General features: G+C 32.7%; 1 protein-coding gene across 2 annotated transcripts in view; it reads right to left on the bottom strand.

Annotated features, from left to right (window-relative positions):
- Positions 1-11,204: 11,204 nt before the first annotated feature.
- Positions 11,205-15,679, bottom strand: part of dtn (transmembrane protein 132C dtn) — a 91,321-nt gene continuing 86,846 nt past the window's right edge. For both annotated transcript variants that reach the window (XM_043048436.3, XM_087150036.1), the window contains exon 10: positions 11,205-14,349. In XM_043048436.3, coding sequence (XP_042904370.1) covers positions 13,051-14,349 — 1,299 coding nt within the window. In that variant the 3' untranslated portion in view covers positions 11,205-13,050. The remainder of the gene's footprint in view (positions 14,350-15,679) is intronic.

The raw sequence follows: 15,679 nt of genomic DNA, 5'->3' as shown, positions 1-15,679 counted from the left end.
TAGAAGAATTTTATGCCTCAGATAAATTCTAATATAGTTTGAATTTCGATTAAAACTGTTATTTATGGTTTTAGGGTTAATTTGGACTGGCAAATCTGCAAGGAGGTCTATCTGAACTTTTAAATTATCTGATTGGCTTACACTGGATTGAGAGAAACATAGTCCTAGTGTTTTAGTGCCATCTACTGGCGGAAGTTGCTTTTTTTTTTTACATGTAATTGCACGATTTAAGAAAAAACCAATTTATAGGATTCGTTTATTTACTATCTCACTTTTGATGCAGTCCATCCAGTGAAACTTATCGCTTTCTTCAAAATTATGAGTTAAAGTTATCAAGCATTTCATCCATACCAATTTTTTTTAAATGTGAACTTGAATCCCCCTCGTCCGTAGAAGTTCCTTACAGAGGCGTAGTTAAAGTTTGCGCCCCCCTTTTTTGTATGATGCCAGACTAAAAATGTCTGGATTTTCGAGACATTTTTAAGTCTTAGATTATGTAAAAAACTGTTAAAAAGTTTTAGGATACATCGACTACTTTTTTGGAAGTTAATCGACAATTAAACTTAATTAATAACGTCGACAATTAAACTTAATTAATAACGCCTGCTAGTTGGTTGGCTAGTTTTACTTTTGTAATTTGAAACCACACTTGGCCTTTCATTGTAAAATGTTCATTGACTAAAAAAATTTTGAAAACTTAAATAACTACATAACTTTACAACTTTTGAAATCAATCGATTAAGTTAAAAATTTTACATCTTGAATAATATTAATATAGTTTTTATTACACTGAAGATGTTTTTGACCATGTTTATTGTTATTAATTTATTGAATTACGTATATGCCTCAATTACAGTTACTTCGACGAAAAACACTACATGAAATCAATAACTATCATAATAAAGAGTATCCTGTTAAATTTTTTTTGGAAAATCAAATAAAAAATTTAAATAGTTATGAGACCGATCAAATGAAATAGGTAGAATTTAAAAGGGGAAAGCATTTTACTCTGGAATTCATGTCACGTGAGCGTATTTCGGAGGTTGCTCCTAAGACAGAATTCCCGACATGCTCTCTTTTAGCTATAGGCAGCTGCGCCTTTTTACAAATGGGATGATATACCCTTACAAAAATTTAAGGTATATTTGAGGTATTTTTGAGGTATCCAGGTTGTTTTGAGATATACATGGTATATTTGATGTTGCTCAGAAAACAACCATAAAAATTATATTTCACAAAGGTTGTAATTGAGGTGTAGGTGTAAGAGGTTGTTTTACATATACTTCAGCTCATTTTGAGGTTGTTTAAAATTCACTTCAAATTACTCTGGCTGATGAGGTGACTTCTAAGGTATACCAGGTAACTTTTCTGACACTTGTAGCAAAAGAGGTATTTATGAGGTATAAAAAATTTACCTTATCTCAACTAATGAGAGTAAGGAATTTATTGAGGTGTATGAAATCATTTTATTTATACCTAAGCTTAATTCGAGGTTGTTTTAAATTCACTTCATATCAACCAGAGGAGGTGATTTCTCAGGTGTGCAATGTTGCTTTTCTGACACTTGTAACGAAAGAGGAAAAAAAATTCACCTTATTTCAAAGATAGCCAGGTATAGTGAAGTGTATGAAGTCATTTCATTTATACCTAAGCTAATTTTGAGGTTGATTAAAGTACACTTCATATTAACTATCTCACTTCCCAGAGTTCCGTGCAAGCCGGCGAATGGAGTGTGTGTTGACAATTGAAATTCTATGCGAAATTCAGTAAGTGTGTTTGGCATTTAATAATTTAGTTTTATCACTTTTAATCAAATATGCTCCAATTTTCAAACTTAAATTTTATTATTTTTATTTTAAAGACGCGTCCTGATCTTAAATAATTAAAGTCGGAGGTTATTCTTACAAAGTTATTGTTGTAGGCTTAGCAATAAGAGAGAAAAATCTGAATACTTCTTGTCGCTGTTTAGAGTTACGCTACTGGTGAATCGTTAAAACAGGTTACGCACAGTATATTTTATTGTTTGGTATTTATTCAAATACAGTCGGACTTCCATTTAACGAACTTCCATTTTACGAATTTCTCTATCTTACGAATTTTTTCAAGGAACCAAGAGCATTTTGGAAATTTCTTTGTAAAATAACTTCCAAATAGCGAAGTGAATTTTCTATTTAACGAACTTTTCATTGAGATCCACTTTCCCTATTTTCCAAAATATTTTTTAACATTTCAAACTTGTTAACGCATTTTATGGGGGAAATGACCTTGAATTAATTTTCGAAGTCACTGCTTTATGAAATGTATTACTGTTTTCTCTAAAAATTATTTTACGGAAAGCAGTAAATTCCCTTTCCCTTTTTGTTTGTATTTCAAACAAAAAACTCAGTTTAAAGCAACGGATTTTATCCGTAGAAATTTAACTTAAGAACGCATGTGGTAATGTATGTTTAAAAATTACTTTTATAATAAATCCAACTGTAATTTTATTCATAAATTTAGCCTTTTCTTAGTTGAAAATGTATGTAGCATGATAGTCTAACACTGAATAATGTTTTGCTCTATTCTCGCTTTCCATGCAAATTTCCTTATGGTTAAGATTTATAAAATTAATAGTAGATACTAGTTTACGAGATAAAAATGCATCAATTTCTATTTTCATTATGTTCAGTGTTTATGAATTTAAAACCTGTTTTGTGCTGCTGAAATATTTTAAAAGGTGATTTTCTATTTAGCGAACTTTCCATACGACTTATAACGAACTTATTATCGGGATTTAGTGACTTCGTTAAATAGAGGTCCGACGTATATCTATTTTTCTATTTTGCTTAAATGTATATGTTTTAACGTAGCAGTATACAAGCTGATTAATTGAATAAAATGTTCATAATTTCTCGTATAAATAAATAATTGAAAATTGAAAGATTTTAAAATAGCAATTTTGCTTTGAAATTCTACTACAGCTGTATGCTGATTGTTTGCTTGGATATCTGTATGTATATACAAAGTTTATATTGTTGTTTATGAGTGAAAATATGTATAATAACACTGCATTATAAATCTGATTAACATGCATTTTTTCTGAAATAAATACATATTTACAGATCTTATCCACAAAGAAGTTCGCTGTTATTGCTGAGATGACCTAGGCTGTACATAGTACTATATGTGCAGCAACGAGGAAGAATTAGCTAGCAAGCTACTGCTCAGCCTTTCCCTATGAAATAGTTCTGTGAACTTATACCAAAATGAGAAAGTAATCACGTATAATAAAGTACCGAATTTATGTAATTGTTGATAACAATAGTTTGCCTGATATTTGATAATTGAAAGCTAGTAATTACACTAGCTCACTTTTTCATGTTTGATCACAGAACTGTTATTTTTCACATGTTATATTTTCGCAGTTTACCTATGTTAGTTATTTACTAAGCAGATTGTCATTGCTTGTTAGAATATTAAGCAGAATTAAATAAAATCCGATTTCAAATTTATATGACAATTTGTTTCAAGGTTATGAGCATTTTTATGCCTGCTTATGGTTCACTACTTAAAAAATTAGCGATTTCGGTACATAACAAGTGGTACATAACTTTAAAATTTCATGTTATTAAACGATTGTTGATTTTTGATTACATTGATTCAAACAACTATTTTTTAAGAAACTATGATGTGATTGACAATAGCGGAAGTCTCTTTCAAAATTAGCTTCAAAAATATGGATTTTTCGAAAATAAATTTTAAAAAATTAAGAAAAACAAATATTTTTTAAAATGTAATGATTATTTTTTAGTTCTAATTTAATAAAATAAAGTAAAATTTCATTTATTATCATTTATTTTAATTTTAAATATGCTTTCTTATATGAAAAGATATATACATACTTTTACATTTGAATAAATAAAAAAAAATACGAGAAAAAAATTTAATCTAAGGGCCCCGAAAATTTGAATGGCCTAGGGCCCCGTGCACGCTTGATCCGGCCCTGCTCGAGGTACTCTTGCAAAATGTACTCTTCCAAGAGTATCACAGACAAAATCGATTGTATTTAGGTTTGCAGACTTAGCTGACCACTCAATCCTCTAAATATCTTCGGCTTCAAGGGTTTCCTCGTTATAAGCCAAGCCCTATGTGGGAGCGTGTTGCCTTTCATAAAAATGAGCTGAGGACCGATGGAACCTCTGAACAATTTTACATATGGGCCCTAATATTTCAACTTTGTACCTCAGATAAGTTAGACTACTTTCCTGATACTCTAGTCCAGATCAAAAGAGAGTACTAATTGAGGTACTAATACAGCCGACATCAATTTAGACACGGGTGCAGTGGGTCAGATGATGAGCGTCAGATTCTGTCTGAACAATGATTGTCGACGTGCGAAGAAAGAAACAGGGGGTTCAGTACCACCCTATAACATTATTAATCGCTATGGGGATCAGAGCATTACAGTGTAGGCCGACATGATGCTGAGGGGCATTGCAGAACAGCAAGTATTTCAGCGAGCCACTTTGAATTTTCCGAGGTATACGCTCATACTTCAAAGCTTTATGTAAAATTATTTAGATGTGCCGTCGATCCACAGTCCATTTTAATGAATGAGAACGAGCTCATGCGAGTCTGGGCTGATCGAAGAATATCTTGGGACTGATGATATTCAGAGAATTGTGTGGTCAGACAGATCTCCAGACTTGAATCAAATGACGCAAGTTTTGGATTATCTAGGGAGAGCAATTGTCGCATGCCACCCCTCTCAAGAAATCAACCGGCTAAAATGAGAGAATTCGTCGCAAGACATGTCTAACGATTAGAGAAGATTGTCATATCCCATATAATAATACCTTAAAGTGCCATTTTGCGACACCATTTTTGTAATATCTAGCAGCGATGCCCATTAATTCACGATTTTACACCTCATTTACACGAGGTCTTAGATCAGGCTCATGACGTCATAAGAACAAAAACCTAATTTTTCACCTCCAATTCTCCTGGCCTGCTTTAAGGCAAGCACTGTTACGCGTAGGCCGAGTCAGACCATTCAGGCTCATGATGATTGGATCTTTGCGTCACATAATTATTTTTCGCCTATTGTTGCAAGATGCGGTTCTTAATGTGACGTCTGAAGACTGCTTTTAGCCCTCGTGTAATGGATGGGTGGTCTAATGTAAACAATAACAAGCGTCCTTAAACCGGAAAAAATTTAGAAAATTTCCGGTGTATCCCTCCGCTTATGTTATGACTACGAGGCGATGTGTGAACAAGCCTAATATTCTATGCAGTTTTGTTATTGTAATTTGGGTTCAGATCTAAACATAATTGTACCATTCATAAGAGCTTTCAGAAATGTGTTGATTCTCAGAGGTCGTAAGACCAAAAAAATTTTTGGAAAGTTAATATCTCATTGTGAATAATTTTTAAGGTTTCCCATGTTTTGTATTTTATCCCTTATTTGGCTATGTTTGAATAAAATGTCGCCAAAAATATCTTTAAAAGATAGCCTAATTAGAAAATATTCTAATGATTATAATATTAATATGATAATGCTGAAATTTAAAGGCTGAAAGAAAGAACTCGGTACATGTGAAATACTGCAAAAGATATGATGCAATAATATGATGGTGCGTTTTTTCAATCTGCAGCGTAAAAATATATCGGAAGCAGTAACCCGGAAGTCTTGAAAGAGCAACTTTGCCACTAGCGCCACCACCCTTAGCTTTACACGATCACCCATCCATTGGGGTGTTAAGTTCATAACCTCACATTTTTGTCATCACCTTGTTTGACTTACTTATTTTATTAAATTTTTTTATGTATTTTCATTAGAAATTTCACTTGATTAGATTCATTGTCTCTTCAGTTCTTCGTAAAAATGTTTTTGTTCCTTAAGAGGTAGGTCTCTTTTCCTAATAATAAAGTCAACGGTAAAAGGGGTGGAGACGGAGAGAAATGTTTTAAATAGGTTTTTAATTATCTTTATTGATAAACTGATGTTCGATATTTCCTCTTAGTGGCTCTCGATTAGAATAATTTACTCTCAATCAAAGCTTAAGAAATATATAGCGTGTGGTTTTAGCTTTGTTATTAGTTTTTCCCACGCATAAAAACATATGTCTGTTTCTAGATTATTGAATATCTTTTTTGCGTAATTTAAGTTAAGATAATTTTTCAGTAGCATTTTAATTTGCATACCCCAGTTTAAACAACAATACTAGTAAATTTTTAAGTTTTGAAACAAACAAATGTATGGTATTTAATTACCCTCCCAATCACATGTTTTTATTTATCATGTTGTCCCATAATTGTTTTACATTAATGAGGTAAATAATTAGAAATTCTAAAAAATGTCAAGTGCTATTTCTCATAATCTAATAAAGCGGAGCGTTTATTTCCCCACATCTTCTGCCTTAAAATGATTTTCTACCACCAGAAGTTTGTAAGGATTAAAAGAAGTATCGATAAAACGAAAATTTAACTCTACCATCAGATCTATCTCAACCAAATGATACTCTACTATCAGAAGTTTGTTCGGATTAAAAAAAAAAAAAAAAACGAAAATTTCGCTCTACCATCAGATCTATCTCAACCAAATAATACTCTACTATCTGAAGTTTGTATGGATTAAAAAAAACGAAAGTTTAACTCTACCATCAGATCTATCTCAACCAAATAATACTCTACTATCAGAAGTTTGTATGGATTAAAAAAAAACGAAAGTTTAACTCTACCATCAGATCTATCTCAACCAAATAATACTCTACTATCAGAAGTTTGTATGGATTAAAAAAAACGAAAGTTTAACTCTACCATCAGATCTATCTCAACCAAATAATACTCTACTATCAGAAGTTTGTATGGATTAAAAAAAACGAAAGTTTAACTCTAACATCAGATCTATCTCAACCAAATAATACTCTACTATCAGAAGTTTGTATGGATTAAAAAAAACGAAAGTTTAACTCTACCATCAGATCTATCTCAACCAAATAATACTCTACTATCAGAAGTTTGTATGGATTAAAAAAAACGAAAGTTTAACTCTACCATCAGATCTATCTCAACCAAATAATACTCTACTATCAGAAGTTTGTATGGATTAAAAAAAACGAAAGTTTAACTCTACCATCAGATCTATCCCAAACAAATGATATTCTACCACAGAGGGCCCCATCAGGGGGGAAGGTGGGCGCACGATGCTCCCACTTAAAGCTTGGGGGGGGGGATTTTTACACTAAATAAAACGAATAGTTTGGGGGAGGGGAATTTAGACGAGATAATTTTTTTTTTTTAAGTACATAAATAAAAGAAGCATTGTCATATTATGAGTTGGTCATGAACCTGACGACTTCCTGAAATGGGCAAGTGATGGTGAGGATGACTATTCCTTTTGTGCTATATGTAATAAATCAAAAAGTCTTTGTATAATATATGTACAGCTTTAATGTGTGTCTTTATAGTTACATTATTTTAAAACAAATTCATTACAGAAAATATTACAAAATTCTAGTACATTAACAATTTAAAAAACAAACAAACAAGATAAACATCATGAGGAATGATATTTTGAGGAGGAGAAAAAATAGGAAAGGAAAATGAGATTTGGTAATAAACAGATCTTTGACAAAAAAAATTTATGACAATAATTATGATAAAAAAAAAAGCTGATATCTTCTCATACATTTATAGGAAACTTAATAGTATGTTTTAAAATCCTTAAAATTTGATTCACATCTTCATATTTTAAAGAAGGTGATAGTTATACTTGATTGAAAAATTTCATTAGCTTCAAAAAATATATTACATATATATATATACAGGGCTCGAAAAACAGCCCGTCCGCTCGTCCTCGGCGGTCAAAAATACCCCGCGGACAACTAATTTCTCGAATCCAACGTCCGCAAGGACGGCCATTTTCCCGTTAATGTCCGTGATATATTTTCAATTTTTGTTATCTTACAAGAGTCTAGCTCCTCACTTCTAAAATGACCCTCTAATCTCGAAATGCAGCAACATACTGCGCATGGTGGAGTTGATGTTTTCTCTGTCTGGGAGTACTGCAGCGGTTGAAAGGGGCTTTTCAGCAATGAACTTATAAAAAAACACATTACGTACTGGTCTTAAAGAACAAGTGTCAACCGCAATTATGAACATCTACCTAAGTGGAAAGCCTCTTTCAGATTTCTGTGCAGAAACCTCTGTAAATCATTGGCTTGATTGTGGAACTGGCAAACTTCCTATTTGATTCATTTAAAAAAACGCAGTACCATCGGATAAATTGACATGATAATTGACAGATAACTTGACCTTTGTTATTTAAATTATTTCATTAGAGAAATAAATGATTTCATTAAAGAAATACTAGGTTTTACTATTAGTAACCTAGTATTTCTTTTATTACTGTATAATGTTATCCTAGTATTTGTCGTTGTTGTTGCTAATTCCCATCTGGTCTGACGGGGTCAGACCAGATCAATGAATCCGTTAACATTGAGAAAATCCGAAACCAGAATGGGAGAGGAATGAATATCGCTCCAGTCCAGCCCTAAACAGATCAAGATGTGCTCAGGTGATGCCTGGTTTTGTTGGCATTTAGGGCAAAGAGGAAAGATCTTTTGATTTGCAGAAAATGTGAGACTTTTCAGGTGTCCACTGGCCAGTCGGGATAGGCAGGTGTTGGTTTGCCTGTCACCAGGGAGAGATAGAGAGAGCCCTGGTCTTTTTGCTTTATACCAGTAGTGAATAGGTGGAAGCAGCCACTTTTGTTTATTCTGGGCCTTTGCCTTGCAAAAAGTTCAAGGTATGTAAGCTCTGAGGTGGAGGGGACTGGATGGTCTAGTCCCTTCTTTGCAAGAGTGTCAGCCAACTCGTTGCCGTCCTAGTATTTGTAATCCTAGTAACTATTAATTCATAGTGCAATTTATATAAATGTTAGTAATAAATAAGAGAAAATTATATTTTTATTTATTTAGAAGCGACGGGTTAGTTTCAAAGGAGGACGGGTACATTGTTGGACAAGCCGTCCTCGGGGACGGGTAAAATTTCTGAGTTTTTTCGAGCCCTGTATATATATATATATATATATATATGAAGATGGTAAAACAGACGCCCATTCTCAAGACTTGCTAGATGCGACTGAGGAAAAACGAAAGCTATTTGAAATATAAAATGTAGAATTGTCAAAGAAAAAAAAGAAAAAAAAACCGCCGTGGCTTTAAAGGGGCAAAATGCATTTCCTAGAGCTGTGGAGAGGTCGTGGTGAAGTCATGTCGTAAACAAAGGAATCGGCATTCATATGAATGAAACACGAGTCCAGAGCATCAAGATGAGCCAAAGCAACTGATAAATTGCCTATCTCGGCCATTTTGGGGGAAAAAAAAGACCCACATCGGTGTGTTTTTTGAAGCCAATAAAGTTTTTTAATGAAGTATATCTTACCACTTTAGTTGCTTGGAATTATTTATTTAAAGGTAGCAGTTATTATTTTTTTTTTATAGGTTTTAGGATTTTCTATTCTTTAATGTTTTTTTAAATATATTTAATTTACAGCTTTTAATTTTTTACAAAAAATAGAGGCTTTAAAGAATATGTAATAAAACCTCGAAAACATTCTTATACAATAATTGCCATAAAATCCACTAAATAATTATTGATAAACTTATTAGAGATAGAAATTATTAACAGACTTAGTGGATTTCGCCATTTTCAAGTAAGAAGGAATGATATATTTCCTATTTATTAAGATAGTAATGAGTTTTATTTGTTTTGATACACAGATCTCATTTCAATTAATTTTAAATTTTCAATTCATCAACATCTTGGTTCGTGCCATCATATTGCAAATTGTTCTAAACACATTTGGCAACAACACTAATAGGATTTCAAAATGAACTGCTTCAGCAACAGTGACTATATTTTTACAAGAAGCACAAGCAATTTCACAAGTTCACGATGGAAAAAAAATAGGATATATTTTAAAAAACAGTAATTGCTTTTGCAAGTAAAAATTAAGTTCTGTGATAAAAACGTTTCTATAACAGAAGAAAGATTTGTAACTAATATTACTATGAAGTTTCAAATTTTCATAAATTGGTAAACTGTTAATATACACTAAACATTTTCTAAAACGTTTTAAAACATCAAACGTTTTAGAATTTTTGCAATTAATATCGGTTCATTACAATTAAAATGTCCATGATATTAAAAAAATATATATATAAGTAATTTGTATATAAATATCTTAATCTCTTTATTGATGCTGGTTTCACTATTTCGGATGATTTTCTTATTTTTGCATTTTAATTTAGTAAAATGCAATTGTTTTTATCACTTTAACCTGCATGGCGGAATCAACTCCTGCCACTGAAAATCTTATTACTTTGCGTTGTTCTGCTTCGCACCCTTCGCCTGACTTTACATTCATTTTGAATACTCTCACGTGAACTAGTAAATAAGTTATACGCATTCTGCGGAACATACTCTATTTCTCACGATCTCACTTGTTCACTTTCTATTTTATAAAACCTATATATTCTAGACAGAGGCTTAAGCAAAATTTGCATTTATATCAATGAAATTGAATTTTAGGTATTTTGCGATGGGAATTCTGAAAACATTAAGATTATGTTTTAAATTTAACGTTTAGTCGGACATTTAATTTGCAATGACCCAATATTAAAATAATTATCGATGTATGTTAATTTTTGTTGTTGTTATTAAGGGCTTCTTAAAAAGCAAACTCTATTAGAAATTAAATAAAACTAAACCCGATAAAAATGTCTAACATGACGCTATAAAACCTGAGTTAGTTAATTTATGATATGAACTAAAATATAATGATGAAAAAAATGCAACAGAAACAGTATAACATGTCTGACAGTACAACTTACTCTGATGTTATAAACAATTTACTCTTCTTTAACAAATCCCTATAGTTTATGAAATGATTTTATGAAACATTTAAGAGTTGAAGCAATTATTCTTGATGGGTATAAAGATATTACTCTTTACAACTCAACACAATATGGTACTCCTAATTCAAAATACGATATAATCAGTATCTGACATAACAAGTTGCATTTTTTTCTGCACCACATAAAAAAACAACAACAAAATAATAAAAAAAAGAAATATAAAAAATTCAACAAACTATGTCTACACACAGGGTGACTTTAAATAACTTGGAAATCTTAATACAGTATATGCACAGTGATAAATTTGTTTTTATCTTAAGTAAGAATCTGTGTCCAAACATTCTTTAGTTTTCTTAATTTAAATAATATTCACCAAGAATACGTATTTTGTTTTGCATAAAATATGTTAACATTGAGAAAGAAAGCTCTTATGACATTTATTGAAAGCATCTTAAATAGCAGACGCAATGCATCCTAAATTATTCGATAATGCATCTTAAAACTGAATGCAACGTTTTCTTCGAATACATTCAATCGAACATAGTGCAAAAAACTCAAAGCTTTGGAACAAAGAAATAGAATTTTTTTTCGCTAGTTCTGGTTATTTCGAAACTTAATTGCTTAATTCAATTTTTTTTCCTGTTTAGAAGTTGTAACTATACATACTTTAATACGATCATTTATAGAGAGAAGCTTTGAGTTTATCATGGTATACAGGGTGTAGCAGAAAAACTTTGGACTCCAGTATTGCATCATAGAATAGAAGTTAACAATTTTTTTTTTAATTTGTGTGTTTGTCTACTACTTTAACTATAAAATATTTCATAACATAATTCTTAGTTTACATATTTGTTTTATTTATTTTACAATGCCAAGCAAAAGAGCTGCTATTTTAGAACTGTTTAAGCAAGGAAAACGCAGAATGAAATCATTCGTTTGGTCTGTACTTATTCATTGCACACAAAAGGTAAGACTCTCTCTAAAACAATCGCTTCGGCAAAAATGGGATGGATTAAAGCCCATTGCTGACAATTTTAATAAGGGTTTGCGCCTCTGCATCACTGCAAAAGGCAGCCACATTGAAACCAATTAGATTTAATTATTAGTAAAAGTCGGCTTTTTTATTATTTGTTATATTTTACTGAATTATTTATTTTTAATAAAGCTATTTAAAAATTGTTCGCACAGTTTTTCTGCCTCACCCTGCATAACAAATGTATTTGATAAGATAAACGCATAACTTTATTAAAACTTTTTTACAAAAGAATTTTATATAATTTTATACAAAAACACTTTTATGCAAAACATCATTGAATAAATTTTATTAACGCAGTATGATTTTAGTATTAAATAAATTAGTAAATTCTTTCGATTAAAAAGCCCTTTAAAAGGAACTAGTGATCAAAATAGTTAGCCTTAAGATTTGTGGATATTTTTTTTTTTTTTTTGATAGTGTCCCAGTATGCTTGCTCTACCTATATTAAACTTTCCTTGTGATGAGACTATGCAATACTGCTGGAACCTTCCTAGCCAGTAATTATTTTTGACACAAAATGTAGCCTTTTCTTTTTATTCCATAAAAAAATCCATCATTCAACTGGCAATGGTATGTTTAATATTAAGGTAACATTTGAGAACATTGACATTAACTTTAAAAGTATAATCTAATAAAAGTTAACTGTTAGCAATTAAACACAAAGCAGCAGGCCGTTCACAATTTATCACTGCTATATAAGACTCACATATCAACGAGTATGCTCGGTTTTTGTTCTTAATATAGGAACACTATATATATTGGATGTTCATGTTATTTTTTGTCACCCTGTGAATCATTAAAACACTTAGGCAATTGTTTTCAGAATTAAGATACAGACTAGACACTACTTTTAAATAAACTTTTTCACATGCTTATGAATACAGAGTTTCACAACTTAGAGCTATGTGCTTGTTTGGTACGTCAAGGGTTTTTTCTGGACACATCCTTTCAGGCGATAAAACACAAAAAAGTTAAGTAAGGACTAGAATGACTGCAAGGATAATCTTGCTAAATAAGCGATGTCTTCACCTCAAGTATCTGCCTCGGGCAGTTATTGTGACATTTCTTGTACAACGCGATGTTGAAATGGCATAAACCCTACTTAACAGCTTTTCAGGCATTGGACTCTTTTAAATTTTCAAAATACTCAATTAGTTGATCGTAATTCATTCCCTGTGCGACTGTTTCCCATTCCGCGTCGGAACCCGGCACCCGGAATTTTCCGAGCTGGAAATCTCTTAAATATCTTTGGTGGGCAGATAAAGGGGGTAAATTACGATGAGGGGGAACTGGTGGGGGAGGATGAGGAGGAAATAATTTTAGTGCATTTCCAGGGGGTATAGGAGGAGGCACTGGATTGGTGACAATCCTAACCCTTTTTTCCCTGGAAACAGTTGCGCTTCCAGAACTAACGATGGGTACCGGTTTGATGTTATTCTGCGGGCACGTTGAAGTGCTCTTTTCAAGCATTGCTATTTCTTCTTCTCTTAATTCCTGGGGATTGGTGGTTATTCGAATGCTTATTTCAGAACCCGGAAAGGAGACATTGCTGCTCCGACAGCCACTTCCAATAGCACGCGTTCCATTATTCTTCTCCCGTCTCTGAACTTTCAAGGTAGAAGAATCTACTCCATCTGATTGGTGGTTGCCGTTGAAGTCGGCCATCGGGATAAGAGTCTGCGAACAGCGAGTGTTCACGGAATTCCTTTCAAGCGTGGCTCTGCCCAGCCATACCCAATCATGGGCATGGGCTACGGTATCACTAGTCTCTGTAACTGGTGGTACCTGTTTGCGTCTATATCGTACAGCAAAGACAGAACACGAGACTAGAAAAACGAAAATAGCCAAACAAAACACCCCGAGCAAAGCATACATTCCAATTTCGAGTGGTGTGAGATCCGAGGGATGAACGAGATTCTGACGAGCCTGCACAGCTGGTTCGTGGTATGATTTACCTCTATGACTAACAGCGTCTTGGTATAAAATGGAGCTAGCGTCGTTGGAATTCAGATATTTCTCGTTATCTTCTTCATGGGATGGTGAAAATGGATCTACGTGATCTGGTCTTTTTCGTCCGCCATCCGCGTTCTTTGGCGATTTCACTCGAACGTCGTTCATGATTGCTTTGCTATTTGGTGAAAAATCTACATCTATGTAGGCATACGCCATGGCTAGAGGTTGGCTACGTCGCTTTTGACATCTTTCAGCCAATTCTAATGTGACATGTAGTAGGTCTCCCTTTCCTTTCCCGATAGCAATGACACGGGGATGATGGAGACCAGCCATCGGTGCGAATGCCACAACACCACTGTCAAATGTATCAACAGAAAGATGATAGTCAGTATCTGTGACATCTTCTAGTAAGGCTGAGGTGCCATCAGAAAAGTGCACTTTTATATTCAGGAGCCCCTCCTAAAAATAAGATTTAATAAATGTTCAGAAAAGTTACACAAACAGAATAGGTAGTAAAACTGAACATTTAAATTTCACTAAAAATAATTAAATTACACAAATTATTATATTATTACAGTAAAAAAAAGCAATATGAAAAGTCTTTTAATTCTATCAGCTGTATGCAAGGCTTTTAATACTTAACCCTTCCAGAACTATGATCACGCGATTTTTCCTTCAAGATCCACGGTATCATGTATAAAAAACGGGCATTTCTGACTCTACCGGCTCAAGATAATGACGTGATCTCAATACGGTATTTAACACGTTCATAGCCAGCCGAGTGCGGTTCACCATTGTTGAAGAGTGGTAGCATATAAATATAAAATCAAAGTCAAATTTTCTTATTTTAGCAACCACTTTAGTTTCTAAAATTTACAATGAGTTCATTTTAATAGTATGCTTTTGTTATGAGAAAACATAATATCTTTTGCAGTTGGATGATTATGTGTCTTGCTACCACTTGATCTCTTTTAGTGACACAAACAAGAGCAGAGGTCTGACCAGACATTTTGTGAAAGGTCCGTTTTGGTAAAATTGTGAAAAAATTACTCGTAATTTATGAATATAAAATAAACGTTAAGTCACATTTTTTCAACCACTGTCCGCTTTTGTGAATTTGTGCAAATAGGGTCCGTTATTGCAAAAAAACTTTTTCAAGGAGTTTTTAAATTGTAAAGACATACAAGATTATGCTCAACAATGTAAAATTATAATTAAAAAAATTTAATTTTAAAAAATAAAAAGCAATTGCAGCTACTGGATTAGCGATGCAAATAAATATTTGGTATTTAGCCTATACTGCTGAACGCAGAATATTCATTTCGGACGAATAAAGGAAGAAGCGTCTGCAGGACAAAATTTAGTTCGTCTGAACTTAAAAACGGACCCTTCACAAAATAACTTATCTTTTAATCGGACCCTTCACAAATTTGTTTATCTTCATTATTGTTTTGTTAATCGAATAAATCTTTCTTCCCCCCCCCTTCCTAAGAAGGATTTATTCGATTAACAAAACAATAATGAAGATAAACAAATTTGTGAAGGGTCCGATTAAAAGATAAGTTATTTTGTGAAGGGTCCGTTTTTAAGTTCAAATATTTTGTGAAGGGTCCGTTTTTATGAAAAGATATTTTGTGAAGGACCCAAATTTCTTCTAAACAGAACCCTCTGAAGAGGAAAGAATTTCGACAACGCGATATCGTGTGATTCTGAACTTGTTAATCACGTTTTAGTTCGTATACTCTCAGAGTATGCGGACTTAGGGAAGTGTTTTTTTCTCATTTTGCCT

This window comes from Parasteatoda tepidariorum, chromosome 8, assembly GCF_982258835.1.
Source record: "Parasteatoda tepidariorum strain Cologne lab strain chromosome 8, Ptep-v5.0, whole genome shotgun sequence".
NCBI classification, from domain to species: Eukaryota; Metazoa; Arthropoda; class Arachnida; order Araneae; family Theridiidae; genus Parasteatoda; species Parasteatoda tepidariorum.
The sequence above is the reverse complement of the archived record's forward strand: the minus strand, read 5'-3'. Positions and strand labels throughout refer to the sequence as shown.